The 21,493-nt window shown below is 41.3% G+C and overlaps 1 protein-coding gene across 1 annotated transcript in view; it reads right to left on the bottom strand.

The window, feature by feature from the left end:
* Positions 1–13,663, bottom strand: part of LOC105490425 (phospholipase C like 2) — a 194,495-nt gene extending 180,832 nt beyond the window's left edge. The window contains exon 1 of the mRNA XM_011756026.3: positions 13,251–13,663. Coding sequence (XP_011754328.1) covers positions 13,251–13,577 — 327 coding nt within the window. The 5' untranslated portion in view covers positions 13,578–13,663. The remainder of the gene's footprint in view (positions 1–13,250) is intronic.
* Positions 13,664–21,493: the final 7,830 nt, after the last annotated feature.

A 21,493-nucleotide genomic window follows, 5' to 3' on the forward strand; every position in this document is an offset into this window, starting at 1 on the left:
GCCATTTTAGAACATAATAGATCCTGTGGCCCTATTGTTCCCAGGAATGATGGCCCTGAGAGTTGCCAAACTGTATCTGGGGACAGGAGCTTTATGAAGCCCTGTTATTTTGGTGATATCTTCTAAGCCATCCTCCACCTTGTCTTACTTTACTGTCTGGCAACCAGTAATGATGAGGACAGGTCAGGGCCACTGCCACAGAGGCCACACGTCTCACCAACTTCCCAGTAAGGAGCCCAGCAGAACGCTCGCTAGGTGGCTATGTGCCTGTTTCTCTTGCACTGTTTCACTCTCTTGCTTCCAGACCCCTCTGGGTAGCATTCATACCCAGCAGCTATTCTTTAGGACAAAAGGGCTATTTAACTATTTTAAAATCTTTTTCAACCATACTTTTTTTCCTAACAATGAAGATGGGTAAGAAGATCTGGCTAATTATGCTGTAGGAAAGGAAACCTCTCTGATTCTTCACTTGGTAAATATTACTGAGTACTAAATGTTCCAAAAAAAAAAAAAAAAAAAAAGGTTGTAGATTTTCTCTCCCCAAAGAATGTTAAAGTTCATTTCTACTATGCCTCCCATTTAGAATACATAAATAAAACTGCCTGTCAAAGGCATATATGTTAACAACTGGGTCACAATCAAGAGCGGGACAGCTTCAGAAAACTTTGCTGCTGCCAAACTGTTGGTGCCTCTCCAGCCTCTAAACAGGAGTCTCCAAGGACTTGGCCTTCCCCGCAGGGCACTATTCTTCCTTGGTGCCTACTCAAGACAAGTGAGGGGCACAAGCTTCTTGGCTAGAAGACTCATCTTTGTCAATGCGGAAGAGAAAAAAAACCAACCTAAAAAAATAAATGGGAATGACAACCTCTAATAACTTGTGCAGTCCAGTTGAGGAGAAAATGAGTACACACCGTATAATTAAGGTTACAAACAAGTAATGACTGAAATCTTCATGTTACTGCTTTGCAGCCGATAAAATGTGTTTTATAGATGCTTCAGGAGTTCAGTGTTCATTCCTCCTTACCGCAAAGGTCGGTATGGCAAGAGGAAAATGCTCTAGAATTCAGAAAGTACACGTTCACACAAAGGTCATGACGTGCCAACCCAGGCTGTCAGCCCACCCTCAGGAGGGGCATTGGAGCATCACCAGACTGGGTCACATCCTCCCCGCATAAATCACCCTTACAAACAGACACCTGTCTGGCAAGTGCCGATTTATAATCTTCTGTGAGTAAACAGCGTTTTTACTACACTCTTTTAGCAAAGTGAAACATCCAATCACCTCTCTCTAGAAATAGTGCTCGTGCCTCTGTCAACCTATGCTTTCCAAAGACAATTTCTCCTGGGGAAGCTCCTCCTACATGCTGCAGAATGCCATGGGTACACTGATATATTTTCTCTTGTGAGGGATGGACAAGGGCCCAGGGACTCGCCAGGAACTACAGGCACTAGGAGCTGCACAGTGATGATTAATCCAGGGGGATTAAGGCTCCAAATAACCAACCCAGGGCTGTTTTCTTTTTTAATTTTGACATAATTTTTACCTTCACCTAGATCAAAAATACATTTATATGACACACAGGGCAGACTGTCATTTTCACATATAAAATCTATTTCTCCAAATTTGACTAAGGAATTGTTCCCCTTCATTGACATTTTATATCCTCTCCAAAAAAGGACAGCTCGACTCCCTTAAAGAAAAACTCCACTGAGGCAAGTTAAGGTTTAATCCTGCCCCCTACACCCCACCAGCCACATGGTCACCAACTACCATCTGCAGGATTCCGGGAGCTGCTTGTTCTCTCATAGCTAAGAGAGCTACACAGGGAAGTCGAGAACTCAACGGATAAGAAAGGTTTCACAGCTGTTGTTACCCTGGCTATACTTGAAAATCTCCCAGGGCACTTTAGGAAACTCCCAGAGGTTCTGATTCAATTGCAGCCAGGTGGGGTCTTCACATTACTATGTTTTAGAATCCAGGTAATTCCAGTGTCTTAAAATGACCCATCTGAAGATTTATTATTTTCCCTTCCTCCTTTCCTACCCAAAAGAATATTTAGATTGGAGAGCATAAGTGTTCAGTAAAGCTAAAACTCTCTGTTGACCGACAACCTGAGATCCTAGGATGCTATTACTCAGTGGTGATCAAACAACTCTCCATTTTGTCCATATATCTGAATAACTGTTTTTGGTCTGTTAACTGCTTTTGAGACCAAAAAGCTCTGTCTAGAAAACTGTTATGTGAAGAGCAGATGCTCCACAAATGAGTGGTTCTCAAAGTTTTATTATGAGCAGCATATTTTCAAATATTAAAACTTTCGAATGCACCTGAAGCTGAAAACTACAGTGAACAAATCATAAAAACTCCAAGCAATCACACCTGCAGTATAAAACGACTACAGTGACCAACACACTCTTCACTACTGTGCCAACTTTCCACCCAGGCCCAGCTACTTTGTTGATTTCAGTATATTCCAAGGAAGATCCAGTCCTCAGGTTCTTCCATCAAGTTGCCCCTCTCTCCACCCAACCCCTCTCCAGGCCATCAACCAGCGCAGGGCTTTAGCAGGTCTCACCATGTACAAGTGTCCACAGCAGCAGAAACATTTCACATGCTGATCCACAGACAGCAGAAAACTGTAAAAGGCACGGCCCTAAATAGTGCAGGAGGAGGAAGTAACCAATTGGTATCTGAGTTTGATTAATGCTCACAATTTAATTGTTTGAATAAACTTAATTTGTTGCAATATGATAGACTTCCAGAAAAAAATCCTAAGTGTAAAACTTAATGAATTTTTACAAAGTGAACCTACATTTGGAATCACCAACCAGATGCAGAAACCAAACATTACCGGTACCCAGCAGGTCCCTTGCTTCCCCATCAATTATTATTCCCAAGTGTAACCACTATTATAACTTTTACCACTCCAAATTAGTTCAGCTGCTTTTGAACTTTATATAAGTATAATCAAAAATATATATTCTTTTGTGGCTGGTTTCTTTCCCTTAACATTATGCTTGGGAGACTCAATCAGTGCATGGGGTAGTCATCTGCTGTTTGTGTTCTTTATTCCTTTTCCTCATAGGAAAAGGAATACCACTGTATGATACGCTATTTTATAAGATACGCATTTGAGTTGTTGCTTCCAATTTGGGACTGTTAGAATTAATGCTGTTTTAAGGACTCTTGGAAATGTCTTTCAATATACATATGGAGTAACTTCTGTTAGGTATATACCTAGCCAGAAAGACAGTGTGGTAAGTACATAAGGACTTTATGTGTATATAACAAAATAGACTCCAAAAACAGACCCACACATAAATGGCCACTTTATCTGGGACCAAGGACCAATGCAGTGCAGTGGGAAAGAGATTCTATTTTCAAATAAATGGTACTGAATTAATTGGATATTTATATGGAAAGAAAATCTTTAACCCTACCTCACACCACACACACAAAATAAAATCCAGATCTAAACATGAAAAATAGAACAATAAGACTCTAGTGGTTAAATAAATGACTATCTTCATAGAATTAGGCTAAGTAAACATTTCTGAAAAAGGACACAAAAATAATATCCATAAAGAAAAATATCGATAAACTGAACTTCTCTAAAATTAAGAATTGTTATTCATTAAAATATATCCTTTAAGACAGTGAAAAGGCAAGTCACATAATAGGAGAAGGCATTTTCAACATATCTATACATCTTGAAAATGTCTTTTGTGATATATATATCACAAAACATACATATCATCTGAATACTTATATAGGCATTTAATATAAGTTATTAGCATGGATAGAAATAAAAATTTAAGCAATATGCTTTTTCTTCAATAATAAACATTAAACCATATAAACAACTTGAATATACATATATCACAAAACACATACTCAGAAAATGTAAATTAAGCCCTACATACCATTTTTTTTTTAAATAAAAACAATCTGACTCTTTAACCATCACAATAGTTACAATCAAAAGGCAAAAAGACAAAGAAACACTGATAATACCAAATGTGTGCATTCAGAGCACCTAGTATTCATATAACCTGATAGGTGTGTAAATTGGCTGGACCAGTTAGGAAAATCACTTAATAGTATCTACTAAAGCTGAATATACACATGTCCTATGATACAATAATTCTACTGCTAATAATATTTTTAATGTATAGAAAATTATTTCTGGAAATATATATAAACCAGGGAAAGCTTTGAAAGAGCATACAGATCTCTTTCAACAAACCATCAAATACTCCACAGATGAAGACATTCTCAAAACCAGTATTTCAACAGGAATTCTATTGGCTTCAATATGAAAACATCTGAATAATTTTATTGGCATTTAATATAAGATATTAGCATGGATTGACAGAAATAAAAATCTAAGCAATATCCTTTATTTTTTTCAATAATAAACATTAAACCATATAAATAACTTGAAAAAATACATTTACTATGCCTACAGAATATCAGAGTTTAGAATAAAAAATAAAAGGCAGCAAGAAACCATATGGAGAGAGTCATATGGCTTGTAATTCTGATGCTGCAAATGAGGTCACTTAACCCTCTGTGACCACACTAATTGGTCAAAAGCAACAGAGCCTTCATCAGCAATGCTCATAGGAAACAGCCTACCCACTCCTGGGCATTTTCAACTTAAAGAGCATACGCCTGCTACCCATCAGTCCATCAGTCTCTGAGAGAGACACAGGATTTGTGTCAACCTACCACTACATTATTTGGTTTGCTCTTAATCTTTACTATTTATAAACAGTCTTCAGGGTATATGCATACACAGGTATAGCATGTGTACACATGCAGCTATCTATAGCAAAAAACAAATTCACAAAAAATAGCTGTCTATTTTTTTTTTGTCTAGAAGACCACATCTTGTTCTATTAATACTCACATACTGCAGTATTACATAACAAATTTTTCCAATTCTGTTATGCTGATATGCAAATAAATGAATTCAACCATAGCTAGGAGCTAAATGTACTAATCAGTATGGCCTTGTGTATCTCTAACTACAAAAGAATTTTACATGATCTCTTTCCGCTGTGAAAATCTCATGAATCTCCATTATTAATCACTTTAAAACCCAGCTGCTTGGTTTCTGGGATGTTAATATCTGCAATATCCAAATCAGTACATTTAGCACACTCCAAAAATATACTGAATATTGACTACACAGTAATATGTTGTATCACTGTATTCTAAAATTCTATAATTAGTTGACAATTCCAAAACAATAATTGGAATAGATACCATAAGAAGCCCACCTAAAAAACAAACTGCTACTAATTGTTACCTGCTTTACCTTCCAGGACCCTAAAATGCATAGAACTATAAATTGACTTTTTGTTAAAAAAGAAACAAAAATGGAAACTGACCCTCCTTAAAGAATTTCTAATCCATCAGAGAGTAGAGAGGAAAAGGACAAGGTCTTAGTTTGTGGATCCGACAGAAACTTCAGGCATGATGGCAGGACTATGGCTATGGCTTCATGTTGGTTAGGTACACACTGGTTTCATCGCAAGATTCGGCCACAAAAAGCTAAACTTTTCTCATTAAAAATTAGTTGTCTATTTTAGTACCGGTAGAAATTGCTAAGATCAAGAAGTCAAAATGGCTTGGGCAAGTAGGAGAAGAAAGAAAAAATCAAAGTAATCCAGAGGATGGAGTGGGAGAGGGTGATGGAGCAGTTCAAAACGTGGACAGTCAAACCTGGTCTGCAGCTGGCTTTGCCTCTAACCTTGCGTGGAAATTCCCAAACCTCGTAGAATGGGTTTCCTTGTCTGTAAGGAGAATGATAATGTCTCCTTGCAGGTTCTGGTGAGACTTGCATGAGATAATGCATACAAAGCATCTCCTAGCATCTCTTCTTCACCCAATCCTTGCACTGCAACAAAGGGCAGAATTTCTACCATTACGTGACAAAACATGCTGAGGGATGTTTTGTCATAGAGTACAACTCTATCAGTACTCCAGATTCCTTATGTATTTTCTTTCTAATTATTAATTTTATAGCACTTCCAATGAATACCATGTGACTAGCCAATATTAATGACAATCAAGTTTAAGTAATTTAGTTCCTCAAAAATAAACAAAAACTGAGCAAAAACTACAGGTATCACTTAAAGAAACCAAATACCAGAAAAGAGATTAAATCCCTTAGCAAACAATAATGCTCTCTTGCCATCCTTTGTAAACTCTGACAGTAGAATATAAATCAAAAGAAAATTTCAAAGGCCTATTCTTGTTTCAGGGCACAAAAGGGAGAGATCATTTATATTAACATCTTACAGAACAGTTACAGAATCAACTAAATTCCTAGATTCAACTTTAAATGAAGGTATTTCCTTTGTTTTCAAAACTATGTACATGAATATACTTCTTCTTTGAAGCACACATCCCACTGACTTTTATAATCTAATCAAAACCAGTTGGAGTTAAGTCTAAGTAACATCTTCATCCAACTCCTAAGACTCATTCTTGTCCCCTTATTTATCCATTCACACATTTATTCAACAAATATATACTTAAACACATACTTTTCACAAGACATTAAACTAGGTGTTTTCATAAATTCAGGATGAATAAGATGTAGTTGCCTAAGAGGCAGAAGGACTGTATAGAGATACAGGGAGAGTGGTGCCTGGAAGGCGGAGAAATAGTTCATTCTAACTGGGAGGTGGTTAACTGAGGAAAACCTTAAAGATGACTAACAGAGAAGGAAACCTGAGGAAAGAGAGGCGTCACCATAAAGGCTAAGTTTAGGCACACAGGGGAACCTCATGGCGCTCCAGCATAGGCTGTAAGGCAGTTTGTGAAAAGATTACAAGTATGACCATATTATTTATCGTCCAAGATGAGATGCCTTTGAGAGTTAAAGGAGGCACTATTAATAATCTTGTCACAGCAAAAGATGTAAATCTGGATTGTCCTGGGCAAAGCAAGACAGTTGGTGCTTGGCACAATGAAACTGTATGTTCAATACCCTCTGATTTCATAGTTGGGGCTATTTACATGTATGCGCAGCTGTACTGAGGTATCAGATTTAGAAGGGCACCAAAACAATTCTTGAGAGCATCTATGGAACATGTCTGAGAAATTTCCCTAGGCACATTCTGCATATTTCAAAAGACAAAACTTCCAAAACAAGCATGGCCATGTTAGTCTGCTCATCTCTCTAAAGGAGTTTGCTCATCTCAGGGTAACTCTAAACAACAGAAACTAAAAATCAGAAAAACACACTAATGCTTATTAAGTGATACACACTGCTCACACATCATCTTTTTTAATCTTCACAACAATACTATGAGAGGAGGTTTTACTCTACCTGTTTTAGAGATGGAGTAACCAGACATACAGACTTCAGTATCTTGCCCAAGGCCATAAAGAAAGGAACCGGGGAAGCCGGGATCTAATCCAAGCCCCTAACTACAGACTTTCTATTGTTCCCACCACTATTCTGCCTCCTGAATAATCCAGATATGCAACACATGGCCTGGGGGCAGCCCTCGACCCCAGGATGCAGCCCAGCTGAGATTACTAGCTAAAACACATTTTACCTAATTACCCCAGTAACGAGACCAAGTGCTAGTGTTAAGAGGGCCTAAAAACCTGCCCTGGTTTGCCATTCTGGAATGGGTGGGTACAAGTGTCCTGCCAGAAGTATGGAGCATTCACATAATTGTTGCTGAAGCTCAATGCAATGAGTTATACACTTTGGGCACCCTAAAGCTATGGAATTATTCTGATACAAAGAATAGTGGCTGGCTCTAGTGGCTCTGACTTCAGTTTGAGTCACAAATGACACTCATGCTAAGCACAACCCTCTCGATTTACCATTCTTATCAGCAGAAAAAAGCTGGGCAGGCAGTTTATAAACATAACAGTCGCAGATCCTGTGGACCACTGGTAAAAATATTTGAATCTCACCAATACAGAACAGAAAAGAAGTTAAACTAATCCAGAAGTCTGGTAGATAAGTAAATAACTGGCATCCAAAACTTAGTATTAAGAAGGAAGGAAGCATCTATTCTTGAACACATAAGTATAAAGTATGAAGAAAAACTGTAAATGTTCATACTTCATTTATATCTGCATTTAGGCTGTAAATAATGTTGCCCTATTTTGTTGAATATTGAAGCCTGGGTAACTTAAGCATTAAAAAAGAAAGTAACATTCTAGTTTAGGCTCCTTGCAGAGCACAAAGAACTATAAAAGGAGGTGAATAGATTCTGGGATAGAGCATTCTAAGAGAGTAACTTAAGTGGCGGAAATCAGCAATTAACAAAATAAACAATTTCCTGTTAGTTGCCTATTTGGATTTGGTGAAAAACAATGTAAATCAAATACAACCATTTGGGGGAGGCTGGAAAATGGAGAAGGAGGAAAGCCATAGGGAGCAAGTAGATTTTAGGGTATGAAAATTAACATACTGTGCTTTTGAAAACCTAAACTGAATTGTGACAGAAGCTCTTTGAGCGGGCTAAAACAAGCAACTATGCTTTGGTCTTTCAACAGTTATCTTGTGTAGTCTAAAATGTATTAGCACAAAGTAAATTGGGGAGTTGCTGATTGGCCATTAGATGTTTCTGACCTAAATGATCCAGGCTCCCTATCTATCCAGACAAATTCATTTTGTTATCCAGCTACTGCCTGTTTAATTATTTACGATGTGCCCACAGGTTTGCTGGGCATATGGTATCTTTGTTTCCCCCCATTCAAAAAAAAAATGTGTAAAGTCAAATGCATATATTATTTTTAAGATCCAATTAAAAAATGGTTACTGAGTGTTTGTTATCTGTGAAGAACTGGTAAATACAGCCCAACTTCTGCCTGCAAGGAGCCTAGTTTACTTAAATCATGGGCCAAGACACATATAAAACTTTTATTTCATTTAAATGTGTATAAGAGATGTGAAAAGGCTGCTTGTTGTCCATGTTGGAGAGCTCAGTGTCAAGACATAGGTAAACATATTAGTATAAAGATAGTAAAAGTGTTTCTCCTACACAAGATACCATGATAATGGCAATAATTACATTAAGAAAAATAAGGGCTGCCACCTTGGGCAAGGTCAGACCATTGGTCCCTGTGAAGCTGCAAGCCCTGGTCAAGCAGCCACAACAGGTGACTAAACAGCTGCCTGGCTATATTATCTGCCAACTTCTTCCACCAGCAGAAACAGAGATTCTTTTCCTTCTTCCAATATCTCCTACATTTAAAGAGGACAATCAAATCCGAGGTCCCAAGTCACTGATGCTGCCTTGACTACACAGAAAATTCAAACTGCCACTGCAATGTGAGGAAGCAATGGAGTACAGCCATACCCAAGCAGGATACAAGAAGTAGCTCCAGCACCTGGGGCACGGGGTTAACCTCTCTGAACTCTGATTTCCTCCTGTCTCTGTGGTTAGCACAGGACCAAGTCAGAGAATTACGGTAAGCACTTTTCACATGTTTTGCATGTAGTGCGTGTTTAACAAATGTTGGCTACTGTTATTGCTTCTAAATACCAAAATAATGCAATGGCTGAATTTCCTACTGATTAAAAAAGAACCAAAGATCAATGGTTGCCATTTTCTGGGGATGAGGACCACAAAGAGACCTGGGGGAGATTTCTGAGGTGATGTTAGTGCCCTATATCTTCATGATGGTGGTGATCATATGACTGAATGTATTGGTCAAAGTTCACAAAACTGGACACAAACCAGTGTGAATTTTACTGTATATAAATCATACCTCATTTTTTAAAGTATCAACCAAAGTATTTAACTAGTTCTGACTAAAATAAATCATCCACAGCAATAGACATTTTAACTTCATTTCTTTCTAAACTTAAACAGAAATCTAAGGCCTAAAATGCTACTTCATATTTTTAGACCAAGCTCTTGAATTCAAGGATTGAGCTATTTGCAAATAATGGATGCCATCTGAACAATTAACCAAATTAACTGTTTCAAAATAAAGCATAGATTATATTGAATAGAGTGATGAAATCAATTATGGAAAGAGAAAATGAAAGTGATGTTTTCATTTACTAGATTACTTAAGAGGACAAACATAATGGCTTCTTCTCTAAAATCCAGTAATGGGCCTTTGTAAATAATCGCAAAAGTCTACCGTTATTTTCAATAAGCTAAGGAAAAGTAGAAAAGTCTGGTGATGATTTCCATGATTTCTTTATCATCTCAAGGTATTTGTAAAAGGTTCTATAATGCTGCTCACTCTGAATTTTAATCAACACTGTTAACATAACCAAGGAGCTCTTTTAGTATAGATCTGTGCATCTATTTTGGCAGAAAATATGGTTTTACAACAATTTCTTACTCAACACCACATTTACAAAACAGATGCAGTACCAAATCAATTATTTTAAAGGAGGAATAAGATTTGGGTCAGCCTGCAGTGTATTTCTGCATATGCCCTGCACTTTAGCAACAGTCCCTTTTCTTTGCCCACCTTATATCACATTTAGGCCATTATTTCTCCCTCTGATTTAAGGATCTCCATCAAAGAGGGATGTCAAGACTGTAATGAAGATGGAAGCTAGGAGAGAAGCACAGTTCAGAAGCCCAACATTTCAACTAATACGACCCCATATATACTGGCCTCAGTTCCCCAGGTAGCATTCACTCCCTGCTATTCCCTCAAGTCCCCAATTACCACCTTGCTTACTAATCTACTCCTGCCTCTACTCAGAGACCACCTGACTGCATTCATCCCTTATATTAAAAAAAAAAGAAGGAAACCATGGAAACATGTCACTATCGCTTTTTCACGTGGGCTTTAGCTTTTTATTCTCTTTTTAAAAAAAAAAACAAAAGTGAAACGTAATTTCTGCCATTCACATGACAAAACTATCTGTGCAGTATTCATTGCTTTATGAAATTTGATGTTAAAGACTTTGTTTTCTATTAGGATACTGTCCTGATGCTGGAAGTTATCTTCAGAAAATACCACAATACATTCCAAAAATCTTGATGCTCCAAGGCACCAATTCAAGGGGAAATATACCAAGTAGTTAGCTATTTAAATATAACATCCTCTCTTTCCTGTAACCCAGTCTTGATCAACTTTCAACACTACTTCCATAATTTTCAAAAGTTTAAGAAAATGCAAAGTGAAAATAGAGGCAAGAAAAAGGAGTATGTCAAGCCTTCTTTGGAGGTACAATACAATGAACAAACTATGACACTGGTAAATCCAAAAACAATTATTTTATAAATTAACAGAACTCAGAGAAAATATGTACTTTCTCCATTCATTCAATAAGCAATTTATTGAGCTGCTACTACGTTCCTGGCACTTTGTATCTAGGGGTACACTGGTGAACAAGAAGCCAAATGCCTTCTTTACAAAGAAGAAAAATGACAAAGTATTTTTGAAAGTTTCAGAATTCAACGTAAGTTGTCGATATCATTTCTAAAATCAGTGATTTTTGAACAATTAATCATTTCCCCCATGTGCTTCTAGAGCCTTCAATGAAGAAATGATATCCATTGACAAGTTCCCAATTCCACATATCAGAAATACTAACAAATCATACTTCTTGCTCATCGCCCATTAATGTAAAATTAAAACAAACGTTTTTGTAATTCAGTAAGTTACACTATGAATCTCACTATGAATCTCACTAATAAAGTTTGATTTTTTTTAAATGCAAAAAGTTCTCAAAACAATTAAAAGAAAGGGGTTAAAATTAGGTAGGCTGGTATCTATCTTCTCTGGAATTTTCACCTCAAATTTTATTAACACCAAAATGCAAAATCACCACAAATATTTTATGACAAATAAAAACAGAAATGTCACATAACTCTGTCAATAGGATTAACATGCACAGTTGAAAGCAACATCCATGGAAACATAAGCCACAGAGTAAAAGAAAACCTAAGTCACTAAAAGCTATGTATGCAGCAAAAAGACACTTTACTTTCCTTAGTTTCTCTCTAAGTGTGTGCTGCAGGTAGTTAATACACTTGATCTCCAAGCCCTTCAAATTGTGTCCTTGCCCAGACATAAACTGTGCAAACAGATGACAAAGCGAAATGCAGTTTCACAACTGCCTCTTACATAGAGTAGCAAGATGGTATATTTCACTAGATGACTGCATAAGTTGATAACACCATCAGACATTTTCACAGTACTTGGACGATTTCTGTAGGTCCAATGAAATTTCAGATATCACTGTAGCACGTTCTGCCCTCTCTCCCACCACTTATCAGCCACAGGAAGGGTGGGTGCAGCCTGTCAATTTGCTTTGCTGCTCCCTGTCCTGATAGCTCCTTGATTTTCAGAAAGCAATGTTTTCATTTGCTCCAAACTTGAGAATGAGCTGGTCTTGCCTAAGGCTCTGCTCTTCTTAGCTCATCAACTTTTTGGGTTTTTTTGCACTTCACGTCACAAGAAGTATTTTTACCTAGCGGACCAAAATGTAACATTAGAATGAAACCAACACAAACTCGGGAGTTCCTAATATCACTTCTTGAGTTTAAAATGCTCAAAACAATCGCTGGCTTTCTTCCGCTAACACTGTGCAAGCAAAACCAAGCAAACTGCCCAAAAGAACTTCCACAGAACTCGAGGCCTGCCTACTGCAGCAAGGAAAAAGATTAAATCATGTGGAACTGTAATCTCTCAGAGCTTTCGAGCCGAAGAAAGCGGAAATCTGCATTTATGTTCAGAAATCTAGTCTATTTTTCTTTGTGACTTAGTGACCGGAGACTGGGAGATTTTGCACCCTCCAAGTGTAAACATTTGTAAGAGACAACTAACTAGATACAGATCAGAAGAAACCTATTAAATAATCTCTGTTCACCCTGTGTTCGCCGCCTGGGATTTTTAAGAAAACGTTCACACATTTCATATAATCCCTATCTGTGTTTAAGATACAATAGAAATCTTACAGGGAGTCTGTTAACCAGACTAGGCTACACCTAAGAGTATGCCCTACCCAGGCAGGTACAAGGCCCTAATGCCAGACCAATCCTGGAAGAGGTGACAGCCCCAAGTTCAATTGAGGATGTCTGAGCACAGCTCCCCCTGCACATTAGGGATCACCTCTCCATTCTTTCCACATACCATTTGCATCCAATCCCCGCTCAACCACCCCAAGCACCCATGCTCCAGTGGTTCCTGTTAGCAGTGGGCTTCCTCCTTCCACCACCACTCCCCCAGGGGGGAAAACAGACCCCAAGGACGGCTGACGGTGGGCGATGAGCGCCCTTCTCCCACCTACCTTGATGATGCTGCTCCGGCGGGGCAGGCCGCCCGGCTTGCTCTCCCGGGGGACGGGACAGACAACCGCGCTGGGGGTCGGGGCGAGCGCAACGCCGCGGGGTCCCCTGGCAGGGCTGGCCCGGGCTTCGTCGCCGGACACGCCGAGGCTGCAGTCTCCGTTGGAAACCCCGCCGCTGTCATAGCGCGCCCGCCCGTGGCCGAGGCGACCTCCCCCGCCACCGCCTTCCCCTACTCCGGCTTTCAGGGCGCCCTTGGCGCCGAGGGCCGGGCCCGGGGAGGTGGGCAGGGCCCCGCCGGCGGCGCCCCCCCGGCCGCACTCCGCCATGGGCGCCCCGCGACCCGCCTGCACAAAGCCGCGTCCTCGCGTCCCCGCGTCCTCGCCGCCGCCTCGGGCCGCCGCGCGCGGCCCCTCCTCCTCTCCTCCTCCCGCCGCCGCCGCCTCGGCCGCTTCTTCCGCTTTTTTTTTTTTTTTTTTTTTTTTTTTTTTAATTTAGATGTGATGTTTGTTTCGAGCTCTCGCCTTGTGCACGGTTAAAGTCGCGGCGACAGAATTATCGAAAGATTCCTGCAGCGGAGAGAAGAGAGAGACGAGTCAGCTCGGGCGCCGGCGGAGCCCCGGCTCCCGGCACCTGGGGAAGGAAAACACGCCCCAACACACGCGCCTCTGCGGGCGCCAAAAATAACCCGCGCGGGCCGGGCGCCCACCCCGGGGCAACCCGCGCCCACCTCAGGGGCCCCAGGCACCCAGCTCGAAGTAACAGGGCGCCCACGTCAGGGGCTCGGGGCGCGCTCCCCCGGGGCTCAGAGCAACTGGGGTCGGAGCACCCGCCACGCAGGAAAAGGCGCCCACCTCCGGCGAAGGACGAGGGGAAGTAGCGGCCGCCCCGACGCTCTCTGGACACACGGAGGCGGCTCCCGAAGGTCTCCCGGCCCGGGCGGGCGGGGGGCGACGCGCGGGTCTCTCCGGACCCTAACTCCCCAAAGGCCGCCGCGTGCCGAGCTCTGTCACGTCCCTCAGAGCCCCGGTTGAGGCCCGCGGCGCCGAGAGGAAGCGCACGGTGGACAGGGGCGGCCGGGTGTGACAATCGCCGTGCGGCCCCAGGGCAGCTCCCGGAGGGGGCAGCCCAGACCCACCCCACCCGCCGGCTGCTGTCTCCTCCTGAGCTCGGCGCTGCCCCCTACAGGCCGCGTGGTCCCTCCTCGGTCGCCCCCTGACCCACCGCGAGCCGCCCAGCTCCCGCTCTAGATTGCCGCCGTCGCGGCTGCTGTCACCGAGGCCGGGTCATCGGGCCGCGGGTACCTCAAAGCCGAGTGGACTGGAGACCCAATTCCTTGCCTATCTTTCGCCTCCCCCGAGCTGCTGCAACTGTCAGTCACCCGCCCGGAACCCCGAGGGGCAACTACCGCGCAGGCCTCGGAGTCCGGAACCAGGGTCCTGGGGCTTAGGATCTCGGCCGCTGCGCCTCATTCCTGCCCCAGCCCCGCGCACTGAACTCGTTTCCTTCCCACCCAGCTCGGGACGCTCCTCTCTGACTTCCCCAGTGGGTCAGACCCATTTCATACACTGAAACCAATTCCGTTCTGTTGGGCTCCTGATTGATTCAACTAGCTGGAAGGATGCTGAGGCAGGGGTGAAGGCTGGGGTGGCTGGCAGGCTGTGAGAGGCAGAGGACATCAGCAGAGCCTATTTCGTGCCCTCTGAGTCTCCACACAGAGATTTATCACTGAGACCTTCCCGATTCCCCTACCAGGGATGCCGGCTGGCCCTGCCTGCCTGCGGGGCCCAGCCTAGGTCAGGCTCATCTTTTGGGACAGGATCCCACTTGCAGCGTTACAGTCAGCCCCTCCTCTGGTTCTCCGGCACCCACTTAAGGCGGAGTGACTGGCCTGAAAGTCCACAGTGGTCGTGTGGCTTCCGCTCGCAAATATCTCCCCTGGATCTCCCTCCCTGGAGCCAGACAAGACCCAAAACTCCGAAGCGTGAGACCCCAGCCCTTCCACCACCACCCCCGCGCCACCCCACGCCCCAGGCCTGGGCTCATCCACCTCTCCATCCCAGGTTCCGTGGGCTCCAGCCTCCTACCCTCTCTAGCACCCCAGCCCTTCCCCAACTCGTGTGCTTTCTTTTCCAGAAATGGAGTCCCCGCAGGGCGCGAAGGAGAAACTGATAGTCCGCAGTAGAGTGAACTTAAAGACCTGACTTTCATTAGCGTGGTGTTGTAACAGACTGCCTAGGAGCCTCTGAGGAAATGGGCTTTATACATACTCGCCCTTGCCCCTGAAGCGACATAAAATACTTTCATATTATTCTTGGGGGCGTTTTAATTCTTCAGATCCTCTGGATTCGTGTTTTTGTAACCCATCAGACGAGCTTTTGTACATCTCTTTCCAACCTGGGCCTACACACTAACAGAAATAGTTTTACATCGAAGGACAATGCTTTAGTGTTTTATTCAGTCTCATCTCTTTTCTTTTTTTTTTTTTTTTTTCTAGTTGTGTTTCAAAAAAATTTTCTTTTTCTGTCTTGTGATAGTTTTGGAGGAAAAAATATTGAAATAATTCAAATCAGGCTCTTAACTCTGCTTTATTAAATTTATAGTCATAGTAGCCTGTGAGTATGCTTCGGGGGAGGAAAAAAAAGAATGCTGGCGTCTTTATTCTTCAAGTTCCCTAATTTGGATATTTTTAATAAACACCCAGAGGTGTCTCTGCCTTTTCTGTTAGTATCTAATCTTTCCTGCATTTAGGAGTCACTAGTAAAATGCTATGACAGCCATAGATCCGGTGGCTCTCACTGTGAGTTTCCTGGGCTGAGTAGGGACTTAACAGAGGTTTAACCCCCAGGATGCTTTTTTATAGAAGCACCAGCTGATTCACCAGTGCCCTCCAAAATGAGCACCTATCCATCTCACTCTGGACTCCTAACAGGTCAAACCAGGGAGCTTCGTTGAAATAGACTTGACATTTAAATTAAAATGTTTCCCAAAGCATCTTGGCAGACCTGTAACCAATGATGCCAGAGGCCCAAGGCCTGTGCCAGATTCCTTTTTATCCCCATAAGTGCTTGTCTCCCACAAGCCACTGGTCACACACCTGCTGATGTTATAGCAGTACTTCTTTATCCCACAAACAGCCCAACTGTAGGTACCATATCTCAGACATGGTGAAGGGAAGCAGCATGTTCTTCTGACATGTGCAATGCTTGGCTCACAACAGTCTTTTTAATAAGCTAAACTCAGATTTTTCATCACAAATAGTGTAGTAAGTAATTGTTTTTCCTCATTCCTGCTTGTCTCTCTGCAGTCACTAAGTGGTTGCTGTCCATTCCTCATATTACACAAGCAATATTATTGAAGAAATTGTAACTATTTTGCCAAAATTCTTGCTGAAGTGTTTTCATGGCATTGTGAAATTCATAGAAGTTGGAGTTAGAAAAAGAGCCAAAATATAATAGTCACTCCTCAGCAAATATTGTCTAATGGTTCCCTCAGACATTTCAGAGCAGGGCAATAAAAGATAGGCAAGACATTAATAAAATGCCCATTCTAAATAGCTCCATGATGCTTATGCCAATTTATTTTATCTATTTGCTAATGGTTGGATTCTGGTGAGCAACCTGCTCATAATATTTAAAGTAGATACCTTTAAAATCTCACTGTATCATGCCAACAGTACATGGCTTTGTCGCTTTTAAATTTTCTTCATATTTCAATCCATCTCAGATTTTAATCATTGTCACTCTTCACCAAACTGTCTTCTATTTGCATCATCAATTTAATGCCCAGAACTTGAACTATTCAGACTCCCTGTTCCATAAGAACCTTCCTTCAGTCTCTCAAAATAACACTGACTCAGTTTACTGACTTCTTGCCATCATTTATACCCTTGTAGGTTATGAATTCATATCTAGTTTCCAGTTCACAGGCTCCAATATTAGGACTCTCCAACTTTTTTTTCTGATTCAGTAAGTACTTGGCTTTCAGATTATTTTCTTCCTTAATGTATGATGACAATTTTCATTTCTCAAACCTCAATCACATGTTATTTCCTCTATTTCTCCAAAGATGCAGTTCAACCTCTGAGCCTTCATATTCAACTGCTGTTCATATGCTTAACATAAATGCTAACTAGAGCAGAAAGTAGATGACCAAAATGCTTTAAGGAAATAGCAGATTATATCAATGTACTAGTCCACGCTGGCTACTCATTTGCTTCCTGAGTCAATCCAAGGGGCTGATTTTAATCTATTATGCTCCTACAGCTTAAATTATATTTATTTTATCATGATCCTCAACAACAAGAAATATGTAGCAATTGATTGCCTTTTTTCCTGAGCAGTAATGTGGCAAGTTAGGACTGCCAAAAGTTTTCATTTCCATATTTTCCTCTCTTCTGACACTAAAGATCCTTCACCCATTTTCCTTGGATCCATCCTCCACAAGTGTCTATGGCTGCCAAGAAGTTAGGCACTCAGGGAATTACAGCTATGCTTTTCAGCCACTGAGAAACTACTTTGTGAGTTCATTAAGTTTTTTCAGTGGCTATTGGTAGCATTTTGAGGGAATCTGTTAATCAATGGGAATTTGAAAAGATCATTCTATCAGCAAAAGGATACAATATGAGGGACTGTATTAATGAGTTCCTCAAAAATAACTGTTACTTATTACACTGGTTTTATAAATTCTCTCTCATGTATTTGATTGTATGTCTACCATTATTTTATTACAGGAGTCATTGCAAACTCAAATGTGTATGGGGGCCAGGTAGGTAATGTAATAAATGAAGTTGGAGGGATTTGTTTCATAATAGCATCATAATTCATGTTTTTTCAACAACGATATACTTTGCATATCAGAGTAATACTCTTCCTGATTCACTTCTGGCTTTCTAATTTTGTTAGGGCCTTGCTACAAGAAATATTTCACTTTCCTCTTAACTCTAAAAAAGATGTGTGAACGTACTGATAAATAGCAACTGATACCCAGCCAGGTGTAGTATGGCAACATGGAATGTTAGATTCAGGTATTCTGGTGAGGAATCTTATTGCTACTTTGAGGGAATCTTGGCTAAGTGCTGCCAAGACCATCTTATTTTTCTAGAGAAGCCAGATATCTGGAACATAAAACGTGTTATTTAGTTAGTTAGTTCATTCTCTTAAGGGAAGGACATCCACAAATTGAGGTCTTCACGTATTGTTCTTTATGAATTCTATAGAGAGACCTATTTTTTTTCCTGTCCCACCTCCAAATGGCATGATAAGCAAAGCTTAGCAAATGCCTTCCAAATTCTGCATTTCTTTGGGTCTTGTCAATCTGTTTTTTATTGACAGGTTTATTTTCATGAGTTTTAAGAAGTCAGAATATCTGATGACCACATCATTTTACACATCCCAATATGTGATGTGTTGCTCCCAAACTACTTCCCTTCATCTACCCACTCCCAAATCCCAACCCCAGGAATATTTCATCTCTGAAATCTGAAATTCAGGGACTGATTGTCTAGCCAGAAACTCTGCGCTTTCATCAGTCCCATTCTCTTACTTCCCTCAAACCCACCTGTCAGTCTTAGCAAGACCTGTACTTTCTCCACGCCTTCCCAATCCCTTAGTCTATCAGCACCCCTTTTTATACTTTTTCCCCCAGCCTAGCCTGGGCCTCATGACCAAGACCTTCAATTAAACCACATTCTCACTAGCATCATAGATCCCTCACATTCTTGTCCTTCTGCTGTGCCCACCTTGACAATATACAGCTTTGAATAAATCTAACTATGGCTTTCTCCATGCATGCCCCCAGCTGCCACTCTGCTTTGGAAAAAAAATCATATAGCTAGGCTGTGTTACATCTGTATGATTTCTGTCTTCAGCAGAGCCTCTGGTATATTGAACAATATTTTATCCTTTGCTAATTGGCATAAATCTTTATTCTCCAAACTGTTACTCTTCAAATCCCAACTAACCCACTGGCTCTCAATCTCACCAGTTGTCCTAGGATTCTGCTTCACAAAATGCAGCAAAAAATAAACTGCTTTAACTTTTTTCCATTCCACTTATCCTTACTTCACCCACCACCCCTGCTGTCTAAGGTTAACCCTAAATCAGAAACCATCTATGTATGTTTTCTATGATTATTGGACTCTTCTGCTCTGATGTGATTGATCTTTTGGGAACAAGGGGTTTTGTTACCCTCTAGTGGGCAGAAGCTGGAATGGGGTCTACCCTGAGTGAGTGGCCAATCCCAGCTTCAATCATACAAGGGCAGGAAGGAGTCAGGGATTTGGAAGACAGCCTTAGACCACTGTCTCTCGGGTCTGGTGCCTTGAGTCTTCATGGGTGATCCAAGGGACTGAGGAGAAGACTGGGACCTCCAAGAGCCAGGAGGGGAAGAAGTTGCCTTCATCAGAAACCCCATGAAGCTGAGCCTGTGGGCTTTGAGGATAGGGACTTTGTGTTTAAATGTGCTTTTATGGTCTAATTCCCCCAAGTTGTTAATAAAGAGGAGTTAGGTATTAATAGCTCCTCTCAGCTGTACCATCATGGATAAAGTGACGGCCTCTGAAAGACAGAGGAACTCGTTCTCCCACCCCCACAGCCAGTGTGATGGCTGCAGCAGCGTGAGATTCCAGGGGAAAGTAAGTCTCTGAGTTAAAGAGGCAAGTGGTAAGCAGAGTAGACCAACCCCTCAGGGAGCTTCTCTTTCCTTTGTAAACCTTGAAGCACCAAGGCAGTTCTTCCAGCTCTTCTGCCTTGCTTTGTCACCTCTCTTGGTCCATTCTCTATGCTTTTTGCTTCCTTCCACATATAAATACATTCTAGACATCCCTTCATAAAAATTTTTCCTCAACTCTCTTTCCTTCTCAAGCTACACCTTCTCACTCTCCATGCTCCTCACACTGAAATTTCTGTCAAAAAAAAAAATTCTTTTCTCTCTGATGTTCACTATATCTTTTTGTTACCAGCCTATTGTAACTGGCTTCCATCCCCTTCTACGGAAACTGTCCTCCCAAAGATCATGGTTAAAATCCTAATCAACAAACTCAATGGCTACTTTTTAGTCATTACCTGTCTTGGCGTTTAGGGAACATTTAGTATTGCTAACTCTCCTTTTATTGTTGAAACTCTCTCTTTCCCTGATGAGATTCTTGGCCTGACTGTGCCCCAGGAATCTTAAACTCAACATACCTTCATTTTAATTTGTTGAATCTGCCCTTTAAACATCTGTTTTCCTGGTATGCTATCCATGCTGTAGACTGAATGAAGAACTTAGCATCATCTTCCACTCCCAGGGCCTCTTATTCCAGTTAACCATTGAGGCATTGTAAATCAACTGAGAAGTATCTTTCAAACCCATTCCCACCAGAATGGCCTGCTTTACTGTCTCATTGCACTATTGTCTATTGAATTTCTGCAATAACCTCCCAACCCTGCCTGCCTCTACTCCCTCCCAGCTTCAATCTGTTTCTCAAACCACCATCTGCATTGTCCTGGAGGATCACTACTCAACCCCAAAGTCTCCAACAGTTCACTTTAAAACAAACTTGGTTCCCTTTAGGAGATGCACAAGTTCCATCATAACCTGGCCCAATCTTCCTTTCTAGCATGGTCTCCTACCTAGATATGCTCCATAAATGCTAGTCATGTCGATCTACTTCTCTGAAAAGGCCATGCAGTCTCAACCTCAGTGTGTTTGCTTATGGTGTTTGCTAGGTTTAGAATTCCTGTTTCCCTCTCTCCATCGGAAGAACTCAGAGGCATCCTTCAAAAAAACACAAATGCTTCCTCCTTTGATAAGATGTTTCTGACTCCAGAAAATTAATTGCTCCTCTAGGCTCTTAAAGCACTTAGTACATACCTCAACAATGGCCCTCATTATAATATATTGCAATTATTTATGTATGAGTCTTTTTCCCCACATGAGCTTGAGATCAACAGAGTATAACTTACAAATCTTTTCTCCATACTAAATGAGCTCATCAGAGTTTGACACTACATAGGATTAATCCTCAAACTCTCTACACCAGCCTAGGACCTGACATATCATATATCCTCCATACATTTGTTGATTTTAATTAATAAGCCTGTTTTAAAATCCATCTTTGCCTTTCATATGCTTATAAAACCTTTCTTATTTCATAAGGCCTCTTTCTTTGGTTCAGCTGAATATGTTTTATTCTGTCCCTTCCAACTTTTCTTCCTGTTTTTCCTTATTAACTAATACCAATAAGTATATCATGTTGCTAGTA

This window comes from Macaca nemestrina, chromosome 2, assembly GCF_043159975.1.
Source record: "Macaca nemestrina isolate mMacNem1 chromosome 2, mMacNem.hap1, whole genome shotgun sequence".
In the NCBI taxonomy this organism is placed as follows: domain Eukaryota; kingdom Metazoa; phylum Chordata; class Mammalia; order Primates; family Cercopithecidae; genus Macaca; species Macaca nemestrina.